Genomic DNA, 15,826 nt, shown 5'->3' with positions numbered 1-15,826 from the left:
ATGAATTGGACATAACTTTTGTATGTTCATATATGAATACATGACCAGTGTAACTTCACATCATGTACAACTACAAGAATGGGAAGTTATACACCCTGTGTTATGATATGTCAAAATACATTCTACTGTCATGTATAACTAAAAAGGACCAAAAAAAAAAAAAAAAAGAGAGGCTCTTTAACATTTGACAAGAGCCTTACTGTATCTGGAAATGTACAGCTGATCTCCATGCATTATTTCATTTTATTCTTCCAGCTGATCCCATTGGATGAGGACTGATGATCCTGTTTGGAGATGGGATAACTGGACTTAAGAGAAATTGAATGAATTCTCTTAAGGAATAAAGCTGATAAAATGTGAAACAGAGATTACACTCAAATCATCCTATGGCCAGGGCCTCTTAACCAGTTGTCTGAGCCGCCCCTGGAAGATTCAAGAATTTAATTTTAGGGTTGGGGGTGTGGCTCAGCAGTAGAGCGCTCGCCTAGCACACTCGAGGCCCTGGGTTTGATCCTCAGCACCACATAAAAATAAATACATAAAATAAAGATATCATGTCCAACTACAACTAAAAAATAAATATTAAAAAAAGAATTTAATTTTAGCTACTTTAACAAATGGCAAAAAAAGAGTAATTATTAGAAATTTTGAGAGATGATCTAAGTTGAATTCTGTTATTTGAAAATCCAGACCATAATGCTATCTTCACTATAGAGTCGATTTCAGAGGTCTTATAACAAAGGTAACAACTTTCTTAAAGGAAAAAGATTGAAAAACAAAAATGGGAATTAGTGCTCTATCTGATGTGCATATAACAAAGATGTTCTCCCACATGGTTAGCTCTCTCTTCACATTGATTGTTTTCTTTGCTGAGAAGAAGCTATTTAGTTTGAATTCATCCCATTTATTAATTCTTTATTTTATTTCTTGAACTTTAGGAGTCTTGTTAGTCAGGACCTAATCCGACATGATGAAGATTTGAGCCTACCTTTTCTTCTATTAGATGCAGGATCTCTGGTCTAATTCCTAGGTCTTTGATCCACTTTGAAATGAGTTTTGTGCAAGGGTGAGAGATAACCATGAATCAAAATGCATTCTGCTGTCATATTTACATAATTAAAACAAATAAATTTTTAAAAATAAAAAGAGCTTAGGAGAGCTCCATGGTAAAGCACCCCTAGATACAATTTCCAGTACAGAAAGAAAGAAAGAAAGAAAGAAAGAAAGAAAGAAAGAAAGAAAGAAAGAAAGAAAGAAACAACTACAACAACAACAAAAAAATGGGGAAATATCCATCAGAAGCTGCTCAACTCAGGTATCTTCTGATTATCCTACTTGATGCACTTCTTGGAAGCAGAAAGATTTGGGATGACCATTTAAGTCCAATTGTTCAGATGTAGCTAAAGATACAAGGAAATTAAACACAGCTCAGAAACTAATAGTAAATAAAGAACCAGGTAAATAGGTGATGGGTGTAGAAAAGAAATAGCCCACATATTCAGTACCTGGCTTAAATGGAACACCACACACACACACACACACACAAACACACACACACACACACACACACACACACACGAAAAGGTGTTTATGTAGAAAGACCAGAACAGTAGGGTTTTCAGAGAGATATAGGACTGTCTGGTAAAGAAATTGAAATTGTTGGTAATTTATTAGTCTCATTATCATAAGATAGCATCCCAACCCATTCTGCACATAATTATGTATCTGCTGGGCATTTGCAAGTTACTTTTAACATAGAAATATGTTAGTCTAGGAAGTATTCCCTTTATGTAGTTAGAGAGTGTATATAAAAGGAACTAATTTGGCTTAATCCATGAGCTCTTTGATGAGGTACACATTAAGCTTCTATATTGCATGTCAAGTACTTTGAATTGTTTCTAAAAGAAACTGTAATACTTTAAAATTAGATATTTTCACATGGGGATGGATAATATAATTTAAACATGTATTATTTATAAAATAATATTTAATTGTTTTACCATAATGGTACTTTGAATTATATAATACATTGACATTTAATTTTAGTTTTGCAAACTTTTAATTAATATTAACTGAGGTCTACATTTTGAAGACAATAAAGCTCATGCTACAGAAATACATAATACATTTATATAGAGAGACATATATACATTTTATATTGAATATGGAAATATTTTTTAATATATGCTTTTCATTTTCCACCTTAGGGCTTACAGATATATTAAGATGATCTAAGAGGTTCAATAGGGCTTTGAATCTGTAAGAGAGATCATATCAAATATTTGGTGTAAATATATAATACAGTAATTTTGAAAACTGATATAAATAATACTTGGAAAGTTTATAGATCTGAGATGTTTAAAATGTTATTTTTAAAAACTTCTTTTTCTTTTTAATTTACCAAAACTTATTTGAATATTAACATGATATTCAACTCTACTTTTATTTTTTAGTTTGGAGACAGTGCTTTCTTCTTTTCTGGACTATCATAGTCAACAAACTAAAAATAATTGTTTAGCTCACACTATGTTTCATAGTTTTACTGTGCTTAATATATGATAATAGGGTGTTAACAATTAAGTTTTGTTGGTTTGTAAGTGAGTATGGATTTCTGGAAAAGACAACAAAAGAAGCCTAATTACTTTAGTCTTTTTAATACAAATAAAAATGTTAAAATCAAGTATTTTATATCTTTACCAATGTTTATTCTAATTTTGTTTTGAATTTTTACATGAAATTATTATTTTATTGGGTTTTCAGTTATTTTCCCTTTCTTGATATGTTATACAATTTAATTTGAGTGGCATTCGAGGCTCTCCATGTACAATTACATCTTATCCTCCATTAATCAAATGCAAACCATCACTTTCATTCTCCTAGAAATGGAATTTATTTATTGACTTGCTTATTCACTTCTTTGTTTAATTGATCTCCAAAATAAAAACTTATTTTCTTCATTCATCTTCATATTCTTGAAGCAGTATTTTTCTGAAAATTCTATTTTCCAGGCCTGATAAACTACATTAAACTACATACATTCAGGTCATTATAAATTGTCTTTGAATCATAATTTTCTCTTGTGCTTGACTCGAAGTTTAATAGAAAACTAAACATATTGAATATAATAATTTCACAAGACTAATACTAATCACTTACTATGTATGTGAACATAGTGTAGGGCTTTATATAATGGCTCTTTAATCTGACAATGTCAGAAAAGGTGAGTGAGACACAGTGATATTGAATACCTGGCCCATGGATAAACCCAGAGCAAACGGCAGAGGTGGGCTTCATGACTGACAGCTTTACCATCACCCTGCTCTCTTCTGTTACAGAAAACCTAACTAGGAATATCTAGAAATGTAGGTAAAAGAAATTTATCAGTTCAGTCTTAAAAAGTGAAAATGATAGCCAGTGATAGCACTGTTGGCATGCGTGGAATCCCAGCTAATCAGGAGGCTGAGGCAGGAGCATGAAAAAATTCAAGGCCAGCCTCTTCCACTGAGCAAGACCCTGTCTCAAAAACAAACAAACAAACAAAAAACATGGTCTTGGGATGTAGCTCAGTGGTAATATGACCCTGAGTTCAATCCTCAGTACTACAATGGTAGTGGGAGAGAGAAGAAGAAAATTATGTTTGTTTATAAAAGCTTAAGTTTTATTTCAAAATTGTGTTTAGTTTTTGATAGTGAATCTATGCCAGTGCAGGAATATTGACTGGGTCAAGATGTTAGGATCTTTCCAATTTCTGGTAGTAGCTGGAAGATCATCTGTAGCAAAATTCAGATTTCTATTATGAATAATTCTGTTACAGAAACATTTTTGATAATGAACACATACAAATTTACTTTGTAATATCCACTTAAGAAAGATACAATTGGAAATACAAGTCTGTTGGACCAATTGCATTGAATTTTTTCTATTTATTTGTTTGTTTTTGTTGTTTTTGTTTTGTACCACGGATTGAAACCAGAGACATTTAACCACTGAGCCACATCCCCAGTTCCTATTTATATTTTATTTAGAGACAGGGTGTATTGAAGCATTTTAAATCAAGATGAAATCATGAACATATCTCACCATCATTAAAAATATGAACAATGATCATTAAAGAAATATTATATCTAAGTGTGCTGGGATTTTTTTTTTAATTTGTTGAGAAAAGTTACCTTTTGTTTGCATAGTTATCAGTTGTTGAATTCAATATGCTAATTAGTATCCCTGTTGGGTCAAACATCATGAAATTCAAATCTGATATGAGGACTTGTCTTCTGTATATGACTCTAAATTGCTCTCACATCCTGCCTGTTGTTTTGTTTTTTTTAATTGTCAAATAATATTGTGTTTTAACCATGTACACATAATTTTTAAAGTATGTAAACTGTGGGATGGTTAATAACATCTTGCTAATTAACAAGTACATTACCTCATAAAGCTTCATTTGATAATGTGGAGGATACACTATCTATATTTATTCCCATATACTATTAATATTTATGAAGTGAATTGTTCAAATTGTTTTCTCTATGTAAAAGGAATACTTCAGTTGCTAGAAATGCTTATTTTCTTAAAGATATTTCACCAAATAGTGAAGAAACAAATAGTTTTAATGTGTTTGGCACATTATTTTCTTAAAATAAAAGCTATATAGGATTCACTCAACTTACTATGTTTTGATTTCAAAAGTACATGCATTCCCGGTAGACCCACGTGAATACGAAATCCAAGCCCCCCCCCCCTTTTTTTTTTGCTACATTTTGTTTTTGGAATTAAGAAATATGCTGTTGAATATTTTAATTGGTGGTAGATATGAAGCCATTTCATGGTTGGTTTACTTACAAAGTGTTAGGATTTTTACAGATAATCTTTATAACTAATCTATATTGTATGTCCTCAAAACTTTTAATTAGTTCATAATTATTTGCAAATATTGCATCTATTTCAGATTAAGTCTAGTATAAACCCATGTTTTCATTTAGATTTAGTATTGGAACATATTTAAATGCTATTTCCTATGTAAGTGATTTTAGATAAGTAGATTGACATCTTGCAAATTAATAGATAATAACCTCTAGATTTTTCTTTTTAGGATATGATAAAATATTTGTCTAAGATTTATAAAATATGCATTAAATAATAGTAATATTTAAAATTTTTCTCTTCTAACATAAAGAATTATTGTTTCAATAAGTATTTTTATCTGAAAATATTACATGTGAAAATTGTAAGAAACAGGACTAACCCATGTCAGTAAAAAGGAATTATCATCTTTGTACATTATTTTTTATGTAGGTTTCACACTCTTCCCTTATGCATCTCTGCATTATCTTAGGACAAGTGCTGCTGAAAGCAGGCACCATGAAAATTCCTATGCTGTTTTGAAAAACAAATGTCAAAGTGGATGATTATTTCTGCATATAAAGAGACCATGTACCATTAACCTAGTGGTAAATAGAATATTATGTACATTTTATTATGAAGAATCAATTTTAATATTCAAAATTATTTGCTGCCCACATTAACAAAATATTAAATAAATATAAAGTCTGGGGAAATATTTACTGGGAATGTAATTTGACATCTAAATTAAGAATTAAATTTCAGGAAAGATATAAATTACAATTATGGAGATAGCTTAGTTTTCAAAAATAATGGCTTTCCTAAAACATGAAGGGACTCAAGCACGTTAGAGCTAAAGTTTCTCAATAATAAATACAGTAAGAAATGAACAGTATGGTTATAATAAATACTGTGATTTTGCTGTTGGTGTTTTCTATGACCCTGCAAGTTGACAACTGTCAGGTTGCTATGCTGAGTAGCAAATTGATGCATTGTGGAAGTAGCCAATAATATTGTCAACAAGGTCTTTTATTGTAGTGTTTTATTAATTTTGCAAATATGTTAAATATTTTTCCATTTGAACCCTGGAGGCCCATAATTTCAATCGAAACTCTTTTCAATTTAAACAGATTTTGTTACAATTATGTTCAGGGAAAAAAATGTAAACCACAATATTAAATTGAAGTGGTTACTCATGTGTATACTCACTATTATATTATTTTCTATTGAATTCATTAGGGGTAGATCCTAGAGAATTGGGTGTGGTATAAGTACATAGCTGTGGGCTTGCAAAGCCAAGGAATATATAATAGTGGTGCTTTGTTGATCAGTATTTATATAGTAATACACTTTCAGTGTATTTTAGAAATGCAAACATCATGTTTAAAGCACTGAGTAATAGGATGTAACTACTGTGATTTATCTTTACTGATAAATAGTTGAGCTCAGCTCCACAACTGATGATGTTCATACTTAGTTTGGACTGTGGGGTAATGTCACTGACTGTTATCATAAGGATGTTAGCAAGTAGATTAACATTTGTAAGTCTCCTCTTCATGATCTTTGAAAGACTCATATGGTCTTCCAGACTCTACTGGAATACATCAACTGAGGGGAAGTCATGACACTTTGGAGACAATGAAATCTATTAATAGACAATTAAATACTTCAACAAAAAGTTTACTGCCTTGTAAATTCTACTTATTACTCTTAGCAATATATACTCAAGCAATGATTGAATACCACTGACTATACAAAAGTAGGAGGATATATTAGAAAATAAAAAAATTTAGAAAGGATAAGATAAAGATAATTTGAATGAGAGTTCTGGTGTTCCCAGCTCCATTCCAGTGGTTCTTTTGGCATACCACTGGCTTCCTGCTTTGATATTATTGCACGCAACTAATTGGATGTATAATAATCCTCTGCAACCATAAACTTTCCCATTTGTTTGTGTCTATTGCCTCTTTGGCTCTCAAGTTTCTTCTATAATTGCTGTTTGTTTTGTCATCAACAACCATGCCATAAAGTAATGGTGCCAATAATTGATCAGTCTTGTGTACTCTACAGGAAAACCATCTAACCAAACAAAAGCTCCAAATTATGAGCTGCAATTTGGCCAAAGGGAGTTTATACAGATATTGCTTTTAATTTGCAAGTAGTCATATTACCTTATGTCTTTTGAGTTGGGCAGAAAACTTAAGTGACCTTACATGCACCACTTAGGTATGAAGAACAAATAGCCCTTTATAAAATTCAAAGTGTGATGATTCCTTCCTTAGTGTACACACACACACACACACACACACACACACACACACACACACTCACCTGAGAATAAATCCCAAATCTAAGAATTCCAGGTTTTCACGTGTGAAGAAATATATATTTTAATGATTGTCCCAAGGATAGAAGCTGTTTTTCCACATGAATAGTACATCATCTTGTCCTACCGACTTTTGGAATAAATCAATAGAAATAAATTAAGTACATCAATGAAGTTCACATATAAAATTTTATATCTCTTGCTCCTCAAATAAATTTTTGGTGAGTTATTATTCATGTAATAAGTTCTTTTCTCTTTCTGCTCCTTAGGGAAATGGCGCAAGGTCTTCCTGAGTGTTAGATTGTGCATTTGGAGTTCTGATTTAGTGGAACAGTGTGTAAAACTCTCATAATCAGAACACTCCCTATTGGCTCCACATCTGAAGATCCCCAAGAGTGCTGTTTGTCCCAGTGAACATCTGGAATAGATTATATGCAGTTAATTGGCTCCAGGTCGAGCTTGTTACAGACAGTAGCATTCAGTATAACCTATGCAATTCCCTAAATCTACCCACTTTGGGTAAATCACACCTACTTCTCTTCATAATTCTTCCCAGATGTAGGATGCATGCTCCTGTATGTACACACAGAACACATGTGCATGCACACACACACACACACAGAGAGAGAGAGAGAGAGAGAGAGAGAGAGAGAGAGAGAGAGAGAAGATAGCAAAATATCAATACATTAGTACAAAGGTTGTTGGCAAGACATTTAACACATAAATTATCTCAATTAAAAGATTAACTATTGGATTCAAAGGATTGTTGGGAAGAAAAACAAAGAATCAGGGGGAGCAGATTGTAGAAAGTGACTGTTTTATAGCAGAAAAATATTCAAAGTTTTTTAAAAAGTTATTGAACTTTCAAGATTTTTGCTTAGTTTTGTTCCCTCCTCTTCATATGTGTTTCCACATGTGCAGGCACTTATCAGAATGTCAGACTAGTGAAGAAACCAGTGCTTTGATTTTTAACTTATTTAACAATATTAATAAGTTGGGTTATAGTGGACAGTAAGACTACTGTTCATTGCAAACCAAAACATCAATCTTTTTAACTTACGATGTTAGAGGCACAGGGCATGTCTTAGCGATTAATGACTAGTTGGAGGAGTAGATATCTCAATACGTAGCAAAGGGCCATTAACCCAAACTAATCATTAATTTCCAGGAAATGTCCTGTACTGAGGTCATTATTGCTAATAAAATGCACATATGGAAAGTTCTCTTTTTTTGCTTATGCACATAAATGTCTTCACATATACATTGTTAGAAATCATAGAACAAAAGTAATATATTTTGCAGGTCCAATGATCAGAAAAACTACCTAATGAGAAATTGAATATACTCAGTCTCGGGATTCAATTTAACTTTCACTGTTTTCAGAGAGTATGGGTGGGGAGGAGAATGCATGCTTGTATGTCAAAGCTGGGGGTCTGCTGCAGTCCGACATCAGTGTTCTGTTAACATGATGAAATAGGTAAAAGTGAAAGGAACAGGAAAATAAGATTAGAGAAGCCCTGATGAATGTGGAACCAGCACACATGATCAAATAGCGATGGCAGTAAAAAGTAATGTGTTGTTTTGAGTCATAATATTTTGGGTATCCAAAGAGGCATGAGGCAAATTCAAGAGTTAGCTTAAGTTGCTCTTTGGTGTCCTCTTTCTCCCACCCCCCACTGGATTGTGCTTTCCTCTCCCTTCCTTCTCCTTATAGCCTTTCACCAAGTCCATGATGCTGCCTGCCTATCCTTTTCAGAACCCTTAGCCATGTATCACTGTTTCTGGAACTCTCTTTCTGGTTTTCTCTGTCTTCCATGAAATATTCTCATCTTAGTTAAATCTGTGTAATACTCTTTTAAGTTCTCTTTCAGAGTGTCTCATAAATGTCTCAATTTTAGAATTATTTTATCATACTGTAGTTATTTCTATATAATTAATTATTCCCTCAGTAACAATCCTTATCTCTTTTTTTAACCTTAATAAATAGTGGAGGATTACTTATGGTGTTAATGACTGATAAGAATTGTATAATATATACAACCATACATGTATGTATATTCAAATATCATGACCAGTGATGTAAATGTATATATGTTAAGATGCAAATGTATAACATTTGTGATGGCAATTGTCCAAAAGCAGCAAATTTTTAAGAAGAATCTATAAGTCAAGGAATACATCTACTTTTAGTGATGTCAAGTCAAACAAAAGTTTTCAGGATACATTTCTTAAGACATTGAGTAATTCAAAACATGATTCAAGTCTAATCTGATAACTTTTTTCTATAGGAAAAAGATCAATTATAGATCAACTAAAGAGCCCGTTTTTGTGGCAATAGATTAAACATGTTTTCCTACTACTTTTAAAAAATGTTTCAAATGTGTTATTTAAGGATTTTGTTCATGTATTATATTAAAATGCATATAATTCAAGTTTTAAAACTAAAATATTCATAAAGGACGGCTGTGTATAGATCTTTTTGATTGGAAGGAAATTCTTGTTGTCTCTCAAATTACAACTAATTGGGTAAAACCTTCAAGAAATCTCTAGTAAATGTGAATAAAATATTTTTAATTTAATATTTTATATTTAATATTTTAATAAAATATTATTAAATTAATATTAAAATGAACTATCTGTATGCAGAAATCTATAGGAAGAATTAAATAATTATGTTACAAAATAATTTGATACTTTCATAGATACCATTGAAAATAATAAAAATAATTGGGGAAAGCACTCATGCTTAATATTTCATGAAGCAATTTAATGTAAGATTTGTCTATCCTTAAATGCTTGCCATTCATAAACACAAATTAGTACACCTCAAATTTTATCTTTTTTTTACTTGTAAGATGTAACTGGAACCTTGATGTTCAAAGTCTCTGAATCATTATAGTAAAGTGGAGAATTTCTCTTAATGAAAATTCAGCCTTTATGAGATGTCTTAAAATAATACTCATGAAATTCTTATTTTGAATATTAAATATTTAGAAAATTATTTAAAGTCTAATACCTATTTATTATGACTAATGCTATCAGCAAGGAAGGTACAAAAAATATTCAGACCACAGTTAAAGCAGGTACCATATGCAAAATTCTCCCTAGAACTCAATATAGCAAGATCCTTCCCATGGGCTATTTCCTAGGAAGAAAAGCAGTACATTAAGGCAGGAAGAGAGGTTGAAGATTCTATCAGTAATTCAAGGTCAATTGACCCTACCATAATGAAAACACCAGATTTATAGGTCTTAAGAAAAGTTTAATATTTGTTCTAAAGTCCTAATCAAATATTTCCATTGTCTTACTTGCCATGCGAACTTGGAACAAATATTTAGCTCTGTGCGTCAGTTTTCTCAACTGTGAAATGTGGTAAATAACTACTTATTCTATGCCTGTCAATAGCATTATGCCATTTAGTCTGTAAGCTACTTTAAAAAATATCTGGTATGTATATTTCAATAAATATTATTTGTAATTTTTAATAACAGGTTTAGTTTGAAACGTGTCTTTTAATTTTCTCACATTTTTAACAAAGATATCCAAGTCATTTATTTATGGCAGTGTAGTTAATAACCACCTCCTCTCTTTTATTAACCTTTACACTTTATAACTTATTTTTCTATTCAGGACTGCCCTAAACAGAAACTAATAGATGGTATGTTCTAGGCCTACACTCTGTACTGGAGGACCTGACCTGATTTCATCTGATCTCCACCAATTTAAGTAGACTTAATGTCAGAAGTAAGAGAACAACTCTCTCAAAATAATAGCTTGTGTCTGTTTTTGTTTGAAAATCTTTCCTTTTGGGATGATATGGAATACAAGTAGACGTCTGCTAGTGTTTTCATCTGATCAAAGAAATCAAGTTATGTTAAAAAAATACTCAGGTATTTACAATTAAAAAATAACTTTTGTAGAGATTATTAAAAATAATTTGATTTCTAGTAGTGTATTCATTTCTACATTGAAGTAAAGACAATTCTGAATTTATTACACAGTTTTGGATTCATATTCTCTTGAAAAATTCACTAAGAACAAATGAGAAGAGAGAAATTGTTTTTTTTAAAAAAATTCTATGTACATTTAGAAAATTATCATATAGTATATCTAGAAAAATCTGCAAAAGAAAAACTCTCATTTTTTTTTTTTTCTTTTAGAGTCCACTAGTACTGAAAAAGAGCATTGTTTTTCATCATGGATGCCACTAAAGATGAGCGACCAAAGTTGAGAAGCCACAGTTTTCACCTTTTTCATGCTTTCATGATGCTAAGTATGACTGTGCTATTTCTTCCAGTCATTGGAACTTCTAAACAAAATATTCCACGACTCAAGCTAAGCTACAAAGGTAAATATGTAAATATTTTTACATTCTTCATTAATATTTCTGAATGCCCTCTGTAATTATTGTATTTCTTTTATTAAGAAATGCATATTGACTTCTGTTATGGTTCAGATGTGGTGTCCCCCAAAGCTCATGTATTAGACAATGCAAGAAGTTTTGGAGGAGAAATTATTGCATTATAGCCTTAACTTAATCAGTGAATTAATCCCTGATGGCATTAACTGAGTGGTAACTGGGTGCAGGTGGGTTGTGGCTAGAGGAAGTGGTTCATTGGAGGCTTGGCTATGGAGTATTTATTTCGTATCTGGAGAATGGAGTCTCTCCCCTCCCCTCCCCTCCCCTCCCCTCCCCTCCCCTCCTCTTCTCTCTCTCTCTCTCTCTCTCTCTCTCTCTCTCTCTCTCTCCTTCCTGTTCATCATGTGAGCTGCTTCCTTTCGCCACACTCTTCCACCATGTTCAGCCTCACCTCAAACCCTGAAGAATGGAGACTACCTTCAGTGGACTAAGACCTCTGAAACCGTGAGCCTTTAAATACACTTTTCTTCCCTATATCACAGCAGTGAAAAAGCTGACTAAAACAACTTCTATGAAATGTTTATAGTGTTGGCTCAGTTAATAAGAGTATTAATATACACAAAGCCCAATTGTTCATTTTGTGAGGAAAAAGGATACTAAAGTTTTCGCACACTTTTTAGCCCCATTTGTTCTACAAGTTGTAATCAGTTTTGCATTTAAAAAAAGTCTAAAAATAGAAAATGTTAACCAATTTCATGTAACTATTATACAAAACTTTTAAAATAGATTTCTTCAGGAAATTTTTAATACTCTGTGATAAATTTAAGATCTCAAGCATTCATACATATTTTGAAATTAAAAAAGCAGTGACATAGCCATAAAATATAAGGATATAAAAAACCAAGTGAAATCTCAGCTAATTGTTTTTAAACATTTGACATAAACAAATAATTTATAAGTATGATAGTTGGTCACTGTGTGGATATGTATATTTGTATGTAGCTTTTCTCCAAAGTTTCATGTCCATAGATTTTGTTTCCTTGGCTTACTTTTCTATGATATGCACTGAGTTTCATTAATACCTCAAGTAACCAAAGGTATGTAGGAAGAATCCAGCTTCTTTATTTTGAATTCTGGTAAAAATTATGCTGATAATTTTAATGTTTTCTGATCTTTGTGATGACATTTTTCCAGTCCAAATCAAATATATATGATAAAAAGATAATTATATATCAAATATAAGAGAAAATGAAATAAGCACATTCTATCACATTTACTATGTTGCTATTTGCTTTGTAATTTACATCTCCTATATTAAAGAGTTGAACAACTTTTATTTTTTTTGTTTTTAGACTTATATGTTTAAAATTCTTTTAAATTAGGAGTATATTGGCAATTTAGGATGAGATTTTTATCTAAAAACATTGATCTCATTATGAAATATAATTTATTAATATTTTGTTTTATCAGTAGTTGAAAGATACACCTGAGTATTATCCATTTATTATTCATAGATGTATTCAATTCATTCCCCTAAAATTATTTTCTCTTTGTTAACAGTCATGGTAAGATACAGACTACAAATAAAAAACAAGATCAAAGATTTTGAGCATGATAGAGTAACTAGTAATGCATTATATCTTCTGCCATGAGCAATTATACAACTGAACAAATTACATGAAGCAACCAGTTTTAGATATTGAACAATAGGTAGCAGGAATTACCCACCTAAAGGTGAGACTCAGAGATTTAGGGCAAACAGAGTATTAGTGAGCTAATGTAAGATATTAAAGGTCCAAGAGTGCTGGAATACAGAATCTATGACCAACTAGAACAAGAAGACCTCACCAAACACATTGACACTCAGATGGCTGCTGAAAGGTCACATTTTAAGAACTGAGACATTCTTTCTCAAAGTAAAGGATATACTAGGCCAGCCTTAAAACAAAATATTTAAAAATAAGCCTCAAAAAGATCATATTGAGTTGCCATTAAATTAAATGTCTTCAAAACAACTAGATCCCCAACAATTTAATGTCTACCATGTTCAGGTACAATTAAAACATACTAGACATACAAAGAAACAAGAAAATTTAATAATAAGGAAAGGTAATGGAAGGTCACTTGAGATGATACAAATTTTACATTAGCAGAGAAGGACTTTAAAATGGCTGTTATATTTTCAAGAACTTAAAGGAAAATGTTATCAAAACGAGTTAACATGGAATCTCAGCAGAGAACTAAAACTACTAGGAAAAAAAGAAACTAAATGGAAATAATAGGGATGAAAAACATTTCTGAAATTTAAAATTGACTGCACACATTTAAGATTTTAGATTGCAGAACAAAATTTAGTATAACCAGAGATAAATTGAGCTCATCCAGTGTAAAGAACTCTTATGGACATCTTATACATCCATTTATAATATGCTCTTGAATCAAAATCATAACTACAAAACTCTTTGAGAAATGCTCTTCTGTTCCTTGTACTCTCTTCATTACTCTATTGTGACAGTATTTTAAAGATTCTTAGAGGTCCTGTTGGGTAAAAGGAATCTTCAAAACCACATATCTTAGGTTTCTGTTATGTTAGTGCCCCATTCTTAAAATGAAAATAAAATTTGGATATCTATTAATGTATAACAAACCATCATAGAATTCAGTGCTTTAAAAAACAATTATTATTAATTCCCATTTCTGTAGGTCAAGTCTTTGAGAAGGGCTCAACTGGGTGTTCTGCTGTGTACTCTCAAATGTAGGTGTAGTGGGATGATGGTTGGAAATGGGGCTGTAATCGTCTGGTTAGTTGCATCTCATTCTTCAAGTAACCTCAGGATTTCTTGGAAGGATTATCTCTACTTGGGCAGTTTGAACTTCCTTTAAAACAGCCCAGGACTTCAAGTGCATTTGTTTCAACAAACAACAAGGGAGCTGTAGGTTGAGTTTTCAGAGCTACCTTCAGAAGCTGTGTGGCATTTCTTCCAGGATTACTCTATTGATTGAAATTAACATTAGAGTTCAAGAGGAGCCTGTAGTTTTCAAGTCATATATGCGAAGAGCAGTGACCTTTAAGAGATTGTTGTGGATATCTATATGAAATACAATCTGCTACAATTAACCTTTAGATAGCCTTTGACTTTTATGAGAAACACATGTGAATCAGTAAAGAAAGGCAATGGTGCTATAACAACTTCATAGCTATATAGAAAAAACTGAACATCAGTTTTACCCCACAAGATGCACAAAAACTATCTCAAGTTGGATGATCTGCCTAAAAATAAAAGCTAAAATTCTGAAGCATCTAGGATAAAACCTGGAATATCCTTATAACCCTAGAGTAAGCAAAGATTTCATAAGCAGGGCACAGAAGAACTACAACTGTAAAAGTTTTTTAAACTATATGTCAGCAAAATTAAAACAAAATTCTGCTTATCAAAGGCAAGTTATAAAATATTCACAAAATATATCTGAGAAAATGTCTTCTATCCAGAATATATGTATACAGAAACAAATCAATAACAAAATAACAAAAACTGAAACAAATGAATAATAACAAAATTATAAAGTCTAAAAATAACTAAATAGACACCACTCACAAAGAAGATGCACAAGTGGCCAATAAACATTTGAAAAGTGATGGACACCATCAGTCTTTAAGTAAATACCAATAAATATTACAACAAAATAGGACCATATGTAAGTTTTTAAAGAAGTATTGACAATATCATATAGCATCAGTATGTGGAAATATTTTTTGAATTTACAAACATTGTTAATAGGAGTATAAAACTGAAAAGTTTTGTTTCAGTGGTTCCCCTTACAACTAAACATAGACTTGCTATTTAGCTGAAGTTTTAGAACTGATAAAACTAATCAATAGCAAAAGAAAAAAAGGAATCAAAAGGAATCGTGTTGGGGGGATAGCAGAAAAGAATGACCAGCAAAGAGGGGAGCATGAGAAAGAGAAATTTCTGTGATTATGAAAATACTCTATCTTGATAGAGATGTGGATCACTGAAGTACATAGATCTGTCACAACTCATCAATTTTTTCATATGAGAACTGCTTATTTCTATACAAATTTACCTTTTAAAAAATAATCAAAACCACATAGGAGATGCCACATGATAAAAAGTGGTACAGAAAATTTTAATATAAAGATATTAAAAGTAAAAAAGTAAACTACCTGTTTTCTGTAATATAGTGAATATTACAAAAACATTCTACCGATAAATGTGGGCAAATAAAAACAATTAGATTTGCAAATAAAATTTCAAGAATAGATAATATTCACTGAGTAT

At 31.5% G+C, this 15,826-nt stretch overlaps 1 protein-coding gene across 1 annotated transcript in view; it reads left to right on the top strand.

Moving 5' to 3' along the window:
- Positions 1-15,826, top strand: part of Sema3d (semaphorin 3D) — a 157,189-nt gene that overhangs the window by 21,328 nt on the left and 120,035 nt on the right. Inside the window, exon 2 of the mRNA XM_071607904.1 lies at positions 11,326-11,513. Within this exon, the coding sequence (XP_071464005.1) occupies positions 11,363-11,513 (151 nt within the window). The 5' untranslated portion in view covers positions 11,326-11,362. The remainder of the gene's footprint in view (positions 1-11,325; positions 11,514-15,826) is intronic.

Source organism: Marmota flaviventris, chromosome 1 (assembly GCF_047511675.1).
Source record: "Marmota flaviventris isolate mMarFla1 chromosome 1, mMarFla1.hap1, whole genome shotgun sequence".
Classification (NCBI taxonomy): Eukaryota; Metazoa; Chordata; class Mammalia; order Rodentia; family Sciuridae; genus Marmota; species Marmota flaviventris.
The sequence above is the reverse complement of the archived record's forward strand: the minus strand, read 5'-3'. Positions and strand labels throughout refer to the sequence as shown.